Source organism: Squalius cephalus (genome assembly GCF_949319135.1).
Source record: "Squalius cephalus genome assembly, chromosome: 21".
Classification (NCBI taxonomy): Eukaryota; Metazoa; Chordata; class Actinopteri; order Cypriniformes; family Leuciscidae; genus Squalius; species Squalius cephalus.
Window position 1 is genome coordinate 31,351,614 of NC_137142.1, and position 19,547 is coordinate 31,371,160.

The 19,547-nt window shown below is 37.3% G+C and overlaps 1 protein-coding gene across 5 annotated transcripts in view; it reads right to left on the reverse strand.

Annotated features, from left to right (window-relative positions):
* Positions 1-4,633: 4,633 nt before the first annotated feature.
* Positions 4,634-19,547, reverse strand: part of runx3 (RUNX family transcription factor 3) — a 54,564-nt gene continuing 39,650 nt past the window's right edge. For all 5 annotated transcript variants that reach the window (XM_079856022.1, XM_079856025.1, XM_079856023.1 and 2 more), the window contains 3 exons: positions 18,233-18,391; positions 13,034-13,105; positions 4,634-7,132 (listed from right to left, as the gene is read on the reverse strand). In XM_079856022.1, the coding sequence (XP_079712148.1) occupies positions 6,609-7,132; positions 13,034-13,105; positions 18,233-18,391 (755 nt within the window). In that variant the 3' untranslated portion in view covers positions 4,634-6,608. The remainder of the gene's footprint in view (positions 7,133-13,033; positions 13,106-18,232; positions 18,392-19,547) is intronic.

The following is a 19,547-nucleotide window of genomic DNA, read 5'->3' on the forward strand; positions in this document are numbered from 1 at the left end:
CATAAAATGTACTAGTAACACTTTCACGGATATTCCGTATCATAATAAGCAAAGTGTCTCAACTGAAAAAAACACAACGTTGCCAAAAAGTACTAAAGCACCCATAGCTAGGCGTTTTCAGCAGAGCGCCTATCATTTTCAGCTGGCTAAAAACGCTTTGGTGGACACATGGCCTAAGCGTTATATTAAAAGAACAATAATTAAAAAAGCCTTTGACTACCAAACTCAAGTTTATACAATAACAAACTTATGCATGTTCCCCAAAGAACCTAAAAACATGACAGTATTTCACACATCAACCCCATCATCTTCACTGAACACGACTCATTAGGTGAATTCACGGCCTATATTTACAGTGAGTGTGATGCCAGTGACCTCATCCACGGGTCTGACAGTCACGCCTGCCGACTGCATGACAGGTAGAGGAAGATTTCACATTTCAACAGCAGAACTCTGTGCTTGTGTCCTGAGGAGTTTGAGACAGTTAAATCTGACGTAGGGGTTGAACTATCACAGGCCATAGGAATCTTCACACATCTTTCACATTCTGTGAAGTGAAGATATAGATCTGCTGCTGTTTGTCGTGGAAGGCGTGAAAAACGAGCTCAGCTATGATTGTGTGAAGTGTGAAGTTTCTGACTGCATGCACATCCACACATAAACATACTCTGATTCAATTAGAAAACAACTTTGAATGTTGGCTTGAAAAAAAAAAAAAAAAAGACTTCACGTTAGAAGGTTGTAAGCAAGAGAAACTTGGCAGTTAAATATGAGTATTTCCTCAGCTATGTTTATAATAAATGTAGTCGTTTAGCAGATTTTGCAGGTTTCATACATTATGCATGACTTATAAAACAGATTTTTCTAGGGCACTTACATTGGTCATTGGTCAAAAGTCAAAAATTCACTATCTTTTATTCAGAAAGGACACATTAACTTGATCAAAAGTCAAGTCAAGTCAAGTCATCTTCATTTATATAGCGCTTTTAACAATGTAGATTGTCTCAAAGCAGCTTTACAGAGATAAGCGTATAATTTAAGGTAACAGAGATTGTTTCGGCTTTACAGCAGAGTTAAGTTATTTCCATCTAAAGTTAGTTTTAATTGATTTGCTTCCATCGCAATGATCATTTGTTATTAAATTAGGGGCCGCTAAGATGACACCATTCCCTCTACACAGACTTTAAACGCGAACCTGTGAGAAACACTGATGGCGTTCACATGAGCATTTAGAATGGGTTCTATAGTTAAGTGCGTTTGAATATACGCAGGTTTGGAATTCCCTACAAGCCAAGCCTAAACAAAATACTTGTCTTTCCTTATAAATTTTGATAAGGAATTTTATTTTATTTGTTGCTTTGGGGTAGGACCGCGAGACAAATTTTCCCGACAACGCCTTATCTGTAGAGTGGTAGTGGGATCCTCCATAGGGAGAGACTAGTTGGCACTTCAGCACTGCGTTGTCATCGGTCCAGGCGAAGGTCCTTCGTCAGATCTGGATACGGCCTGGATCCGGCAGGCTGCAGGAAAACCTCGGGATAAACACAGACACTAAAATTAGCGTAGATGCCATTCTTCTCATGATGTAACGAGTACATCAGGATTTTTGGGAAGTGTTCCCGGTTCCGGCTGACCTAATATATGCAGCCTAACATTAAATTATAGAAGTCTATAATGTATTATGTGAAAGCTAGGTCAAAGAGATGTGTCTTTAATCTGGCTTTGAACTGACAGAGTGTGTCTGCTTCCCGGACAATGGTAGGAAGACTGTTCCAAAGTTTTGGTGCTAAATAGGAAAAGGATCTACCGCCAGCAGTCGATTTTGATATTCTAGGTATTATCAACTGGCCGGAATTTTGAGATCGTAATAGACGTGACGGACTATAATGCGTTAAGAGCTCGCTCAAGTACTGCGGAGCTAAACCATTCAGTGCTTTGTAAGTAATCAGCAATATTTTAAAATTGATGCGATGTTTAATAGGGAGCCAATGCAGTTTTGACAGAACTGGGCTAATATGGTCATACTTCCTGGTTCTGGTAAGAACTCGAGCTGCTGCGTTTTGAACCAGCTGTAGTTTGTTTATTAAGCGTGCAGGGCAACCACTCAGTAGAGCATTACAATAATCTAGCCTTGAGGTCATGAACGCATGAACCAATTGTTCCGCATTTGTCAATGAGAGCATATGGCGTAATTTAGATATATTTTTAAGATGGAAAAATGCAGTTTTACAGATACTAGACACGTGACTTTCAAATGAGAGATTGGTATCAAAGAGCACACCCAGGTTCCTAACCGACGACGAAGACTTAACAGAGCAGCCATCAAGTGTTAGACAGTATTCTAGATTATTACGTGAGGAAGTTTTTTGTCCAATAATTAGAAACTCTGTTTTTTTCAGAATTTAGAAGTAGGAAATTACAAGTCATCCAATTTTTTATATCCGCTATGCATTCCGTTAATTTTGTGAATTGATAAGTTTCGTTAGGTTTTGAAGAAATATAGAGCTGAGTATCATCGGCATAACAGTGAAAGCTAATGCCATGTTTCCTAATGATATCTCCTAAGGGTAGCATGTACAGAGTGAACAGCAGCGGTCCTAGTACTGAGCCTTGTGGTACGCCATACTGAACTTGTGATCGATGAGACATCTCATCATTTACTGCTACAAATTGATAACGGTCAGATAAGTATGATTTAAACCATGCTAGTGCATTTCCCGTAATGCCAACATAATGTTCTAATCTATTTAAAAGAACGTTGTGGTCGATGGTGGTCAGTTGTGGTCAGTCTGCAAAAAGTGACAGTTAAGGCATTTATAATGTTATAAAAGATTTCTGTCAAATAAATACATGAATAAATTACATTCAAATAGAAAAAAGGTATTTTAAATTGTAATAATATTTCACAATATTACTGTTTTATGTATTTTTGATTAAATAAATGCAGCAATAATGAGGACTTCTTAGTAGCATTAAAACTCTTACATACCCAACACTTTTGAATGGTAGTGTATAAGTGAAATTAAATGTATTTATTTATTATTTGAGTATCATGAACCAGGTTATGTGAGGGTACATCATTTTAAACAATTGTCAAAGTCAGAAGCAGTTTCATTTCTTTAAGCTTAAAGCTGTTTTTAAAATATGTTAAATCTTTAAACTTAAAGTGGTAAAACTTTAACTTTAAACCCCCCCCGATGCTACCCCGATTAGGAAAACCAGAGAAAAAGGCTGCTGTCTTCCCTTTTGCCAAAAAGTTAGGAAAACTTCAACACCCATAATGCACTGTGCATGTTGCCATCTAAGTCCACTCCCACCAGTCTGCATTGGATACGCTTACCAGAGTTATATATCGCCTTGCTTTAGTAGGAAATACTTTTAGTCATTATGGTATTGACTTGTTTTACTGGGTGCAAGAATTCAAAGAGTAAAAGTTTAGTGTATAGGCAACAGTTAAAGGCTGCAAAGAGGGGAAAAACTAAAAGAAATGGCCGTTTTCACAAAAGCTCTGGATCTGGCAAAAGTTTTGCTGACAAATAAACTTCTCGGTCCAGGCAACACGGAGAAAGAGTAGCCTAAACATTGTTCAGTGACGTTATAACAATACAAAGCGGATTGAAAATTGGCGAAGTTACACTTTAAGTGATCTCAATAAAATGACACTATTGAAATGTGGAAATATTGAAGTTTTTTTTTTTTTTACTGCATTGTAAAATCAATGGCTAAATTACAAAAACATCAATGACAAATGAAATCACAAGCAAATCCTGATCTTTTTTTAATTAAAATGCATAAAAAACTACATCATTAGCACACAATGAATGAACAAAAGAGCATATTTCAGAACCAAAATAACAAACGTACAATGAGTGAAAAAGACAATTTGTTCTACAGGAGTGTGTTGTGCCTTTTAGCTCTTTCAGCATGATTACAATCTGTGCACATTACAAACATCACAGACTCGTGGCCTTCAGTGATATTCACTTCACTGGCAACATTTGGGATTTGTTCCAAAACATATTGAGCTTCGCTGCAGCCCACATAGACTTCTGCTTTTAAAGACGCAGCCATAAATAAGCTGCGCACGTTTGGTTACAGCCTCCGTGCTTCGTGTAGGAAGCTCACTAGGTTTTGGAACAGAGCCTTGGTGTCAACAGACTGTTCAATGCAACACACAATAAAAATCAGCATTGATAGTGGAAATAAATAGATGCATTTTTGGTCTTATTTCGGGCCAGCAAATATTAATTTAGCCTGATTTGGATTATCCAGCTCAATCATAATCAACAATCACAACAAACTCACATACGATGAGACGACAGGATTTGATATCCACAGACATTAATAGATACAGACTGAGGCACTGAGAGAATTATTAAACGCAAATGTTTCCCGTAGCACGGGTTTCCATTACCCAGAAGTCCTCGCAGGAGAGAATAGACTCCCGCCTGTAACTAGACCAGCTCACATTTTGAATCCATCTTTCCTGTAGACTGCAGCTTTAGGGAATAATCAAGGGGAGGCACAATGGGAAGGAAAATTACCGCCGCCATAAAGGCATCAAAGTGGCCGTGAATCAATCTGAACACGGGCACTTCTGCTTGGATAACAAGGCCTGAAGGATGACCAATGATTGCGAAAGGAGATATGGCTCTCTTCATCCATCTTTCTACTTGTTTCCTTTGCTCTTTTGGGGCTCTTCGCCCTCAGGTGAAGGCAGCAGGTGTGAGCATGGGAAAAAACCTCTGGGTTATGGGCTGAAATATTCACTTACACCTGTTACGCGAATGTGTGTGTGTGTGTCACGGCCACTTTACCCTCCTTGTATGAGCATATGCATGGTTTTGTTATTCAAATAATCGAGACTGATCTCCTTTCAAACGTGCCCAATTATTGTCTCCGATTTCAGTCATCCCAAGAACAAGGTAGGAAAAATAGACACATAATGTAAGTGCTTAGAGCAACATATTTTTCACACTTTAGAGACATAGATGACAACAGGTGATTGTTGGACTCTTTGGCCTTTCAGGCAGTATGACTAAATATCATGTGGAACTCAATCTGGTAAGAATGTCTCCATTATGTGGTTTACAAGGACACATAACATCTTAAATAAATGTTTTAGTGCATTAAAGCTGCATTGGAAAAACATAGACATTACATTAAAATTTGTTTTGTATAATTTAGAAAGAATATATTACAGTAGCACAACTTCCAATTTTATATTAAAACAAAGATTAAAAATTAAATTGAAAAAAAAGAAGAAGAAAAAAAAGAAATACGAAATGCTTGTGACCCGGAAACGACCCAGAATAGGAACGCGTCCACTTTGGCTCAAATAAATTAAATGTAAAAAAAAAAAAAAAAAAAAAAATACACAAACCATAAAACTGAGCGCAAACAGATCAGAATCGTTTTAAGAAACTGCAAAGTCATAAAAAGCGATCAACACTGAGAAAGAAATAATTACTCTTAAAACTATTCCAAAAAAGACAAGTCTCCACAAGTTCAAAGACAAATTAATTGTTTGTGATTTTGGTGAAAAGCAAGACACCAAATGAAAAAAAAAAAAATATTTCAAACACCTGTCTGTCTTTAGACACTGTTTTACGTTTCTGCAAATCAAGACCCCACAGCTAAAGGGTGAATCTCACAAAAACACATCCAGATCACATTTCACCCCAAAATCAAAACAAAAATCATTTTTTGCATAAAGTTCAATTGTAAATTTCAATGATTTTGCATAATACATCATTATGTTTTGCATTACAATAAGAATCTGAGGATCAAACCTGCTTCATTTTGATTAAAATAATGTAGGAATGCAAAAAAATATGAATGACAAATTTAAATTTTCAGCAAAATATGTTAAATAAATATGACCTGGATATGTTCCTGACAGGTTTTGTGATTCCCGCTAAAATCCTTTTTTTTTTTTTTTTTTTTTTATTAAAAACCCATAGTCATAACATCTCACATTTGCCCACATTTGTATTATATGATCACATCTCACCATTTCAAGAGTTTTTTTTAGCAATTTTGGAAAGTACCTGAAAGTCGCGTGCGACATTTTTGGTATATTTACACATTAAAAGTCCCAGCAGCTCCGTGAAGCTCTTTCATACTGTCTGCATGACAAACGCTTTCATCTCTGCAGCGTTTCGTGGTTGCAAAGCACTCTGGGAATTACAGCTTTCAGGCAGATTGGTTTGTAAGGCTGGATAAATTGTCTTTTTTCAGTTTCAGGCCCATCAGAATATGTCCGTGAAGAACCTGCTTTTCTTTGGTTTGTTCAGCTTTTTCAGTAACAAAAAAGTCGCTGATATATTACTATGGGATGCCTTTTCTTCTTTTTTTTATGATAATTTTTATTCTATCTATATACACCTTAATTTCCCGTGAGACTTGTGTCCTCCTTCAGTTTTGGTCCGTTTCTGTGCCGTATGGAGCGTCCAGAGCAAAAGGTCACCAGCCAGTCAAACTAACTTCTGGTCATTTGATCACGATCAGCGACTGACGTCATAGAAGGACAAAGAAACAAAAAAAAACGATCAAACATGCAAGACTTTCACCTTCCTCTTAATTTCGCCCTCTCCTCTCAGTCTCTCTCAGTAAGGCCTCCAGACGGACTCGTCTATGCGCGTCGACGCGCTCATCGCTGTGGGCGAGTTGCTGTGGCTTCCGTCGGCATCCACACCGTCGCTCTGGTTCCCGAGGCTGGCGTTCAGCAGGCTGTTGTTTCCTCCAGCGGTGACGCCAGCTCCACCCGCCGCGGTGCAGGACGTCAGCATGCGGGTGGGTGACCTGTCGCCTCCTGATCCGGCGCCGCCGGTCGGGACCATGGAGAACTGGTAGGAGCCGGACCCGGTGCCGTAGTACAGGTGGTACGGCGAGGAGTTGGTCTGGAAGTGTGAGTTCTGGTTCTGGTTGCCAGGATAGGGAGGAGGCAGGTAGGTGTGGTAGCGGCTGGAGGTGGGCATGCCGGCTACACTGAGACCACCGATTCCAGTGCTGGACGGGTTAGCAGAGTAGCTGAACGGACCCGGATAATGCATGTGTGAATCAGAGAAACGAGGAGCCGTTAATGGAGACAGAGACGGGAAGGATGTCCTCTGCTGGAACAGCTCCGAACCTGAAGATAAAGAAAGCGACAGTTTAACATCTAAACAATTTCATGAATATACATCAAAAATAAATGATGGATTAAATCATCTGAAATTCAATTAAAAAAATACTCAATGTTTGTGACCCAGAAATGATCCCAAGTAAGAATGCATCTACTTTTTTTGCTCAAATAAAAGTCAAACCATAAAACTGAGTTCAAATCAATCACTCAAGTCTAAAGAAACTGCAACGTCAACAAAAGGAATAGAACATTTCACCCCAAAATCAAAACAAAAATATTATTTTGCAAAAAGATAGTGATGCCTGTTTTTGTAAACGTAAATGATTTGATCTTTTTTTTTTGCATTACAATAACAAGAATTTGAAACAAAAATAAGAAAAACAGAATGCAAGTAATGTACACAATATTCCACAATTTTTGGGCGAAGAATTTCCATGCTTTCTAGGATTACAAAATAATGTTTACATTTTTACAAATTTTCAAAAAAATAAAAAATTTCAGACCAAGACTGAATTAAATAAAATAAAAAAATTAAATGTTTATTTAAAAATATAATAATAATAAAAAAAAAAAAATTAAATAAATAAAATTATTATAAAATCTTACATTTTCAGGACTTTACCATTTAAGTGATTATATTATACTATGTTAATATTTAATATGCAATATATTAAAATGATCTGTCAAATTCATCAGATGAACAATTGCCACAGAACCCTATTGAGAGACTGTAAAAACAGTGCAAGCGTAAGGTTACGAGGCTGGGGAGGAAGAAGATGATGAAGACTGGTATGTCCTGTGTGAACAGGTGTAAGGGAAACATCTGTGCACCTGCACCTGCACACAAACTGCTGCCCGTTTCTGCCAGTTTGATCTGTTTTCTAGCTTTATTTTTCTGCTTATTGCCCGCATATGAGCAAGGGCTGCTGGGATACTGGAGCAGGCTTTGGCATGCAGGCGCCTGAGGGAGGAGAACGCCGTCTGTGCGTGCCACTGACTTGTTTAAAAGTCTCTCCCCCGTTTGTCTGGGGCACTGGGTCCATTTACAAACAGAAACAGAGAAAGAGAGAGAAAAGCATACAGTTCCATTTCAATATCCTCAACTTCCCCCCCTCTCTCTCTCTTTCTCTCTGAGGGGTGTTGACTTTCTCTTTTACACTTTTGGGGGGCCCGGATCTGATTCGAACCGAGGAGAATTCAAGATTTCAGCTGCTGTTGATTCAACTGAAATGGCCACAAATTCCAGCCAGAGTTATGTGCGCGCGCACACACATTCGGTTTTCACGTTTTATGGCGACTTTCCATTGACATAATGATTTTTATACTGTTTAAAATGTATTTTCTATCCTCTAAACCTACCAAAAAAACATAGTTTTCAAAAAACATAATTTAGTCTGATTTATAAGCTGTTTTCCTTATGGGGACCAAAAAAATTCCCCACAAGAACGAGGATTTCAGATATTGCCAATCTTTGTGGGGATATTTTGTCCTCATAACATAGGGTTTACCAGGACCACACACCATACGAGATTAATTACGAAAAGCGGAAATCTGACAAATGAGTTGAGAAACAGCTGCAAACCAGATATAACACCCAAACTGTAGACACTGTTAACCCTCACTACCCTCACACACACACACACATGTTCAGACTCAGTGTCTCCCTCTAGTGCCTCACAGGATACTAACAACATGAACGTTTCCAGAAGGTTGCTCGAACATCCCCTTGGTGGATAGAAACATTTTGTTATTGTTATTATAAAAATTGAGAGTTTCATTTTATGCCTGGCCAATGAAAACTTGCATATAGTGCCATATTAATGTTTTGACATACTTTATGATGTTTGTACCACAAAAATCATAGAAAACACACTATTGACCCCCTTTCGAAGACCACTGCTCTAGAGAATTACTAGTTTGCGGTGTTTCCATGAATACAGATGATCTACATTAGTATCAGTGGAAAAACTCTTTAAAAGAGCAAAGAGAAGGAAAGCATGTGGTATAACCCATTATTCTATGTAATTTTCCCCTTAAATAATATTAATATTAATGATGAAAATAACATTATAAAGATGAAAAAAACAATTATGGGGAAAAAATATTACTATTAATGAACATTATTACATTAATATTAATTTAAACGGTTAAGGGAAAAAAACACATTTTCTACAGAAACAATATTAACATTGAATATTAATATAATATAAAATAAATATTCCAAATATAGGTTTGGGTTTTCCCTTTTTTGTCCACACGATTCAAACTAAAATGAATATGAATAAAACAGTTAACAGGATTTTTTAGCAGAAGCAATATTAATATAAATAAAAATATTTCATATTTTATAATATAATGTAAAGAATATTTGTTAATGACTAGTCAGAATAGTAGAGGGGGGAATTGTTCTTCAATGGCAATTTAGAACTTCTTTAAAATTCAGATTGAAAGAAATGTAATGGACAAACTATCACGGTTTCATGAGAATGACCCCTATCGTTACGTTATCCTTCCCCCATCCCAGTGAGCAGTTCAGTTCGCCGTGTTCCACTAGCCCACAGTCAAGCGTGTAACCCGGCTCACTACAGAGGTTTGCCTCATTTGACTGCAGATTTTGTTTGTTAACAGAAGAGCAAGCAGTAGCTAGTCAGCAGGAATTGTGCATGTTTGAGTGGGGATCAGGGTTCTGGTGCGGATGCAAATCTCGGCCCTCACCTGTAAAATGGCAATGCAAAAACAGATGGATTACACCTGGACCAGGCAAATCATGTGGCCAGGAGAGAGAAAGACATAGAGACATAAAGACTGAAATATATACTTGTTACTCTGTATATAATCTAATCAAATCCTGTATATTTGCGTCAGAATGTAGGATATCAAAAATACCACATATCTTTGTGGATCCCAGACTTGCCTACTTGTTCATGGTTTGAGTTTCTACTATGTGGTTTTTTGCTCAACTGGTGAAACAAACCCACAGGAACCAACCAAACTACTGCTACAACCTGACAAATACACAGCGGCCCCAAACTATTACTTTTAACCAACTGTTGTTGCACACTATGTTCCACTAACGTTTGACAACCATAAGATCTTCATTTTGTATACTGTATATATATATATATTAGGGCTGTGAAACGATTAATCGCGATTCATCGCATCCAAAATAAAAGTTTATGCTTACATAATATATGTGTGTGCTGTGCATAATTATTTTGTATATATAAACACACACATGCATGTATATATTTAAGAAAAATGTGTTATTTATATATAAAATATTTATATTTATTTATAATACAAATTATATATATACAGTATATATAAGCAACTATTTCTTAAATATATGCATGTGTGTATATTTATATATACAAACACACACATATATTATGTAAAAACAAACTTTTATTTTGGATGCGATTAATCGTTTCACAGCCCTAATATGTATATATATATATATATATATATATACAGTATGTAATATATTAAAACTTATTAGTGTGTATATCTATTATAAATGTGACTTTAGTGTCCAGATGCAGATCACTGTAAATGCAGGTAAGAGTAACTTTCAACCAAATACTATTACAGCCTAGTTTTCCAAGTAGGTAAAAGACTGAAGTGGCTCAATGTTTGCACTGGATGTTGATTAATGATAACTGAAGGTAATGGCATGTCACTCTGACACGCAGAGAACCTGAGACGCAGGCAAACATGTAGATCTAGTGTGTTTATGTTAGAGCTGTAGTCCATAAGACAACACAGCATGTCGCATGCAAACTAGCTAATCTCCGACATGTGCCGCGCTGCGATCTCATACATCAGCATGGGTCAGGTTACCATTCACAAACATCTGATACTCTACTGGAGATTTACAAATCAGGTCATTGATTCAATACCTGGATCACAATGAGACACATTTGTGAATAGATCAGGAATGCTTCTTTTATTTTTCCTAAAGTGAGGAATTCTGTCCTTGTTGACTCTAAAATCCATTTGTTGAAATGACTGTATTATTATTGATCCAAAAAACACACAATTATTAAGCAGCTTTTGCTTTTCTAGGACTTTGAAAGGAATCAATATTTAGTTCTTTCGGAAGCAATTATTATGAAATATAAGAACGGTTGGATCTCATAATTCCTGCAGGCGTTTTTGATCGCCGCAGTTCAGAGCGGTGAGTCAACATTACACTCACGCAAGTCTGCAGCAGAGAACACATGGCTTCTGAACCAACAGGACAGAGAAAGCGCAAATTAGATCTACTTCATATCACAATTGCTTCTAATGGACAGCAATGAGATGGAGAGAAGAAGCAAACTCTGCAACTCCTCAGATGTAGTCTCTTCTAAAGTTTCAGACGCGATCTCAAACACGTCTCATGCTGAGCTCAGATGAAGTCAGACATCTCAATATGAGCTCAAACATTTCTCATCAAGTTCTTCCAAGACCAAATGATCTGAGCTATTCACGTTCTTTTTACTGTATGTCAACAATTAATACATTTTTGCTTATTTTAAAGATTTAGAGACAAAATTGATACTTAAATGAGACATATTTACAAACCAGATGGCATTAAATCTTCTAAGTAATGTAAGAGCAAACTCTGAGCAATAAAATTATTTTCTGGTAAACTTTGCAATAATATGATCTGATCGATTCCATATTTGGGGGTTCTAGAACAAATATCTAATTTCTAAAATTAAATTTTAAATTATAAATCTATCTAAATGAAGTTTTGAAACTCTCTTTGTCCACATACACACTGCAAAGAATGAAAACCACAATTAAATGTAGGAGTGAATATCCTGAACTATCTTGTGATAATTGACAAGCAAAGTTTTTGTGCTATTTTTGATACATGAAAATATGCATGAAAAAAATCACTCCCATAAGTGACTACAGACTGAAATGAAACACTCAGTAGAAGAGTGGCAATATATTTGGCTGGAGTGTGCATTGTGGCCTTTAATAAACGTCAAATATTTCCTCACTTTACAGAGCCGGAATTATGATGAAACTGCCATCTGGTGTTTTGAAAAATGCCACCTGACAAACTGCAAGTCTATTAGGAGCAATAAATCAGTCAAAGTGCAATTAAAGAAAGCTATAACTTAAATATCACAGGGGCTGGTGGGTGTTTGTGTGTGGTGGAGGTAAAGATGACTCAGCTGGTTTGGATGTGTGGGGTTTGCGGGAACAGGAAGGGCAGGAATTCTGCGTCGCCGCGGGGAAGGAAAACCTTGCCAGCTCCAGGTATGTGACCGTGTGTCCATGGCAGCGAGAGTTTGTGTGAATGTTTTCAAGTGAGAGTGTTTGTATGTGGGTGGGTGTGTGTGTATTTCACACATAGAGAATGTTTATTGTTGTTTCTGGGTCCATGCGTGTGTGTGAAAGCGAAAGTAGATCATTTTTTACATTCTGTTTGTTTCATCCCCCCCCTCCTCCACAAAAATGCTGCGTTTTGATTGGATCATTAATATTATGATTCACCCATTAGGACTGCAACACACCCACACACATCTGCATATCAAAGAAGTCATTTGAGGTAAACGGTGTGTGTGTGTGTGTGTGTGTGTGTGTGTGTGTGTGTGTGTGTGTGTGTGTGTGTGTGTGTGTGTGTGTGTGTGTGTGTGTGTGTGTGTGTGGTTTTTGATTATCTATATATAACAGTGATTAATTCTCTTATTAAACTACTAACAACATAAAAGAGCACCAATGAACATTTATGCAAAAAAATAAATGAAATAAAAATTCATATTCCTGAAAAAGATGTGTGGGTATGGAGTAGATCACCACAAAAAGTAAATAAAGAAAGTCAAAAGGGTTTCGAAACGACATCTTTGTGTGAATTCTTATTCTTTATAGACATAATGTGTACCGGTGTGTGTTTGTAAAGTCTCTTACCTGACCAGCGTAAGTCATCTTCCACTTTGCATGTCTTCAGTGCAGGAGCGTCCATCTGATCTGGCCATAATCCTGCAACAAAAACACATACATATTTAATCACTTGTCAACTGGTAATCTATGAGATACATACAATACACACACACACACACACATTGCAATTTTTGTAAATGTATCAAACCAAAATATTAATACAAAAATAAATAAATAAATAATAATGCGATATGTGATATTGCTAAAAAATCTTAATATTTTATATCCCTCTGACATTATTTAAGATATCTATTAATTTGCTCTTAATTTGTATTTGATCTTAACAATTGCTGTAAATTAACACAAATAATAATAAAATAAAATGTAATTCATATGCAGTGATATAAAAAAAAACATAAATATGAATGCAATAAATAATAAAGCGCTGTTAAAAGTACATGCAGTTAAAAGAAAATTCTATATACTTTTTTGACAATATTTAAGATATCTGTATATTGATATTTATGTATTTGCTATTTATTTCCATTTTTTTTTAAATTGACACAAATAATAAAAAATATTTTTTTTCACTTATATGCAGCAATATAACAATATATAATAATAAACAGCAAAATCAACATATTTTCCTTGAACATTTTATTAAATGTAAACATTTTTGAATTTTAGAAAAATGAAACATTAATTGTTGAATCGGTTTTGAATCAGTTCACCGAACGAAACAAACTGATTATTGGAAGTCATCTGAACTGACCAACATCATTTTTGCTAACGCAGTTTAAACCGGAAATGCGGTTGCTTAATTTTAATTTTAATTAGGCAGCAAAATCATCATGAATAAACAGTGAATATTATAACCGCCCAGCCCTATCTGTGTGTGTTTGTAGGATTGCGACAGAGTGAATTTGTCCACACACGCTCAGTGTGAAAGAGCTGCTAGTGTTTTCATCAAAGGTGCTGAGAAAAACAAACATGAAATCTTATGCTGGTGTCACGTTACACACAGACACACACACACACACACACACACACACACACACACACACACACACACACACACACACACACACACACACACACGTTAGAGCTCCATCTGTCAAAATGCATGTGTATGAGTAGATAACTTTGAAATCTTTCTGTTTTGCTGACAAGCCAAGAAAAGCATCAGCGTGTCACGAGGAATGATATTTTGGGTGTCTGTTAAAGGTGTGTGTGATTATCACATATCTTATCTTTAGCGCGTGATGCCTTTGTGTGTGTGTGTGTATGATCTGAGCTTTTAAATCACTCCATCAGCATTAACACGCAGCTATCTCGCACACACAAACGCAACAGTCGCTGCACAAGTCTAAAATAAGATACTTTGGGAAATATAGAGTATGTTTGTGTGTGTGTGTGTGTGTGTGTGTGTGTGTGTGTCAGCGCACTGAACTGCCAATTTGACATGCAAATGAATCCTGTTTGCGCTCAGTCTGAGATGAGATAGTTGTTACAAGCTAATCGTTGCAACACACACATACACGTATGAGATATGAGACGTATGCAACTACATTTTTACATTTTCTGAGAAAAATATGAGTGGTGCTTGTCCATGCAAAACTTGCCAGCATGATGCTAGTTGTGGTTTCTAGAATGTTCTGGAGAGATCATTGCAACCCAAGTCATGTTCTGGTCTCTAGATGGCCCGAGTCCCTCCTTCAATACAAGTCTACTCAATTTCCCCATTTTATTTTTAAAGTCATAAATCAGATCAGATCCAAAAATACAAGCACATATGTCCTCAACAAGCATTATGGGACATGTTACACACTAGAGTTTAATACTTAGGGTAAGGAGTTTGAATAAATCCCTAAATCCGTAAGTATGTGCAATAGTAATAATGATGCTTGCCTTAGCAAACACCACTAATGGCACACTGTTCCCAGTCTCTCTCTCTCTCTCTGGTTTTCTCTGCACAATGATAAATTCTTCAGTATAAATGCTCTTATTCAGGCCACAGCTGGTGCTTCTGCTGAAAATAAACATCTCACTCAAATATTTTGATTGGCCGTTGCACAACGTCAATAACAGACAGATCTCTACTGCTATTAAAGCAGTGTCACAGAAACTGTCTGTGAGCAGTACAATATGTGCGTAACTGAGAGCTTTGTGCATCTCTGAGAGGACTAGGATGACAGTCACTCATCTATTTTTGGCTATAATGCCAACAAACAGCAGTGTAGATTGACTGAACCAGTTTTGAATCAGTTTGTTCTAGTGAATCAGTTCAGTCAGACTGATCATGTGAATGATTCATTCATTGATCAAATAAACTATTTACTGATTCATTTAAATACCCTGTTGTGAAGCACTAAGGATAGATGGTGTGTTTTCTATCTATATGAAATACGAGAGAGAGCGAGAGAGAGAGAGAGAGAGAGAGAGAGAGAGAGAGAGAGAGAGAGAGAGAGAGAGAGAGAGAGAGAGAGAGAGAGAGAGAGCTGTATATAACACTGAGTGGAAATGCATGCTTTCCTCAGTACCAGCAAAAACAAACACAGCCACCATGAAGTCTGGTTATATGTCAGATCTTTCACCACACCTACTTACAACTCTCAAACGTTTTCTGAAGTCACATACACACACACACACACGGAGTGGACTGTCCGTTCACTGACTGTCTTACACAGCTTGCCATTATTTTGTGACAATTGAGAACATTTCCTTCCAGCTCTCATGTCATATAATATATATATATAATGAAAATGATAATTTACAAATTTACAAAATTATTATTTAATAAATATATAACAACATGTAATTAATAGAAATGAAAATATTTGACAGATATATTTGATGTGTTTGTCAGTTCCGCAGCCTGTGGGATGTGCATGAGCGCATGAGTACACACCACACAGCTCTGCCCGCATCTCTTTTCTTCTCTTCAGTGAACTCAAATGAACTTTTCGTTTGTTTATTCCTTGTTCGTTTTATTTTCATCTGAAGCAAGTTGCTGCATGTTAACTAATGCCAACTTGAATTCGCCTCCCTGCTCCTCTGGCATGACAATAGGTGTGTGGACGTGTGTTTGTGGGACGGCGCTGTGTGCTTTGACAAATCTGTTTAACTATGAACCATGTCTGTGTTTGTGCTGTGAATTTTGTAACTTAATATCTGTTTACAGTCATCAACAATCTGCTAACCTCAAGACTCCGGGATGATGCAATCAACACCAGACACACACACACACACACACAGTTTGCATCACTCAGGTGGAATGAGAGACCATCTAATTACTGTGTGATGAAGGTAATAAATCTGATTAAACATGTCTATCTTACACATGTCTGTCTGCAAACCTCATACCACACAGAGCTGTCTGACACAATGTGTGTGTGTGTGTTAAGATTTAGATATAAAGATGAAGTTGGGACGATACGAGAGACAGACAGAGAGACAGTGTTAATATCAGACATAACAGTCAGGTTTTGATGTATCACACACACACAGGCCTACAGCAGTGACAGACACGCAGTCTCCCGACAGCTAAAGCTCTGTTAATGTGTTATGTCTGCTAGAAATGTGTGTGTCGGCAGTCTTGGCCTCTGACAGCTCATAAAGACATAATTCCTGTCCTAATCCACCTGCAGATATGGATACTAGACGTGCTTTACCCGCTCAAGCACACTGATGCGGTACGTGTAAATCTCCCATTCTTCTCGCGCTGAGCTCTGGATGAGTCACAGCTTTGGTTTTGCAAGAATGCTAGAATAAGAGTCCACCCTTCAGAATTTAGGTCAATCTGATGGAGGAATTTACCAAATACCCCAAACAAAAACACCACTGAAACATCCAGCGCCTCTAATTCAACAGCGCATGATGGATAAACTACTCATAAATAATGACGGTTACGAAAGAAACCAGACTTTTTTGGGTTCCAGTTGACCATTACATCATGTCCTGACTCCTAACCAAACACAAGGTATTGTTTGTCTAAATGCCTTGAAATATTTTAAATATATTAGATAAAATCAGATACTTTTTATATAAATAAAAAACAACAATATTATAATATTAAATATATATATAGTTTATGCATAAATATTTAAATGTTTAACTAATCATATTTTATACTAATATAAAATATATTTGATCATTATATCAATTCTAATAGAATTTTTTTTTCTTAAAATAATTATTACATATTTTTATAATAATTCTCATTATTCTCATTAGATATTATAAATTATTTGACTTCATATGTGAATGGTCAAAAGAATAAAAAGAAAGATGAAAGAACTGCAGGCCGTGATACGCCCCTCGGGAGCATTTGGTCTTTCTCGCTTTTTGATGGATCGTAGAGAGACGTGAGTCACGACTGCTTAGATAATCGTATAACCCACGCCAACTCTGTTGAGTTGATATTAGAAATATGAGCGACTCTGCCAACACTACAGATGCAGCGAGCAAACAAAAACAAATAAAAAAGGCGAAATTGTTTAACGAAATGACAAAATCAAAGCCAATCAAAACATATCTGTTTGATATACAAGATTTCCAGCTTACAAACACTATCCAACTTACAAATCGAGAGTAGTAAGGAATACATTCATAAGTTTACGCCCCTAATGGTTGAAAGAACTAAACAAAATGCTCATAAACGCTTGATCTTTCTTAGCTAATGACTGTGCTGAGCAGAGACGAGCAACTATGAGAGTTTGATTGAAACGTGAGTCACGACTGCTCAGATGGCTGTAAAAAAAACACACCAGTTTGAGTTCTTTAGAAATGTGAGTGATTCAGTCTGCACTGCAGAAACAGTGAGCAAACAAGAATTAATAAAAGAAGCACATTTCAGCAACACACACACATTGCCGCGTATGAGAACAGGTGGGTGAGTGAAGGGTGGGGTGCGAAAAGTGCCTGGGTGTGTATGTTTATTTGAGCGAGAGGGACAGAAAATAGAAAGATAGACTGTAAGCGAGGTGCATACGTGCCTTGGAGAGAGTGAGAGTTTTGCTGTTTTGCTAGCAGACATCATGCTCAAAGGTCTTTACATGCGTCTGAGAACGTATCCTCGCCCACTATCACACACGCTGACGTGGGAGCCGAGATCGAGAGGGGTTGCTAGATTCCAGACGTCGAGGTGCGAGTTGTTGTGACGAGCTAACGTCTGACTCTAACAAACACATACCCAGGATCTGTAGGGCATCCAGGGACAAAACACACCTGGTATCTGTGTGGTGCTGGAGGGACTGTAATGGGATTGGTGGGGGCGGGCGGTCCCGTTGCCAGGGTTCATCCTCAGACTGGCCCTCTGGAAACGCTCGATGTCACTCAGGCGATCGGAAAACTGCTTGTGAGGGTCGTCCGGCTTCACACGGTGACCTGCAGAGACACATGCAATGGGTTATTAGAATGAGAATGAACCGGAACATACATTTGACGCACCCCTCAGTTTTTGTACAGGCAATTTATAGTTAAGACACTTATTTGAAATAAATCGAGCCAGAAATGTGAAACTTGTTAAAGCACTTCAAATGACTCATTTAGTTGTCTTGTTTATGCAAATCAACTATATGGTTATGCATTACTATAAACATTTTTATGGTTATGCACACACTTCACATAGGCAGCAACTCTCGCAAATGATTCCAATAAAGTTTGACATTAGCATTTCACAAAACTAACAACATCATGTTCTAATAAGCATAAAAATACACAGATATTGTGTAAAATGGTCTGGAAAAGAGCTTATGGCTTTCAGACAGAGCTGTGTACTCAGTCGTGACTCATGTAATGCTTGATGATCCACAGAGGAAATCACCAAGAAAAACCTCGCTATGAGTGTGTGTGTGTGTGTGTGTGTTTATCACTGACAATAATTTGCCATCCCACTTCAATAGCAATTACACACACACACACACACACACACTATCATCATCATCATATGTGGAGTCTGGTCAGCTCTAATGGATGAGTTTAATGTGACTATCAGTGGCTTGTGTGAAGAACATGTGAACATTTTGTGGTTTTTAATGTGGAGTAATGGCTGTATTTGAATGTTTTATTCAGATATAGAGAGATAACAGACGCTGTGATATGGATTTTATGTGTTCTTGCCCTCTCTTTCACCCAAGGGCAATGCATCACTCCACGTTTTTCTTTACCCCTGGGGTAATATTTCTGTTAGTTTATCGCTCCCTCCATTTGTTGCCATGCACTGTCTCCCTCTCTCATTCGATCTAAATGATAAATAGTCCTTTTTTTGTACTTTTTGGTTTGTTTATAACGTGAAAGATAAACAAACACATAATCCCAGAGGAAAGAAAAAAATATTTCTCAGTTGTTTCTCCTAGACTGCAATGAGATTAAATAGAAAACAACTAAAGACTTTTTCCCCCCAACTTGTCAGATGTCCACGAGAAAAAGAAGAGATCTCACACGTGTTTGAGAAAAGATCTCAACAATGTCTCCAAAAATCTGCAATCAACATCAATCAAATTTATCATCAATGATATGAGCTGCTATCCACATTCATTTT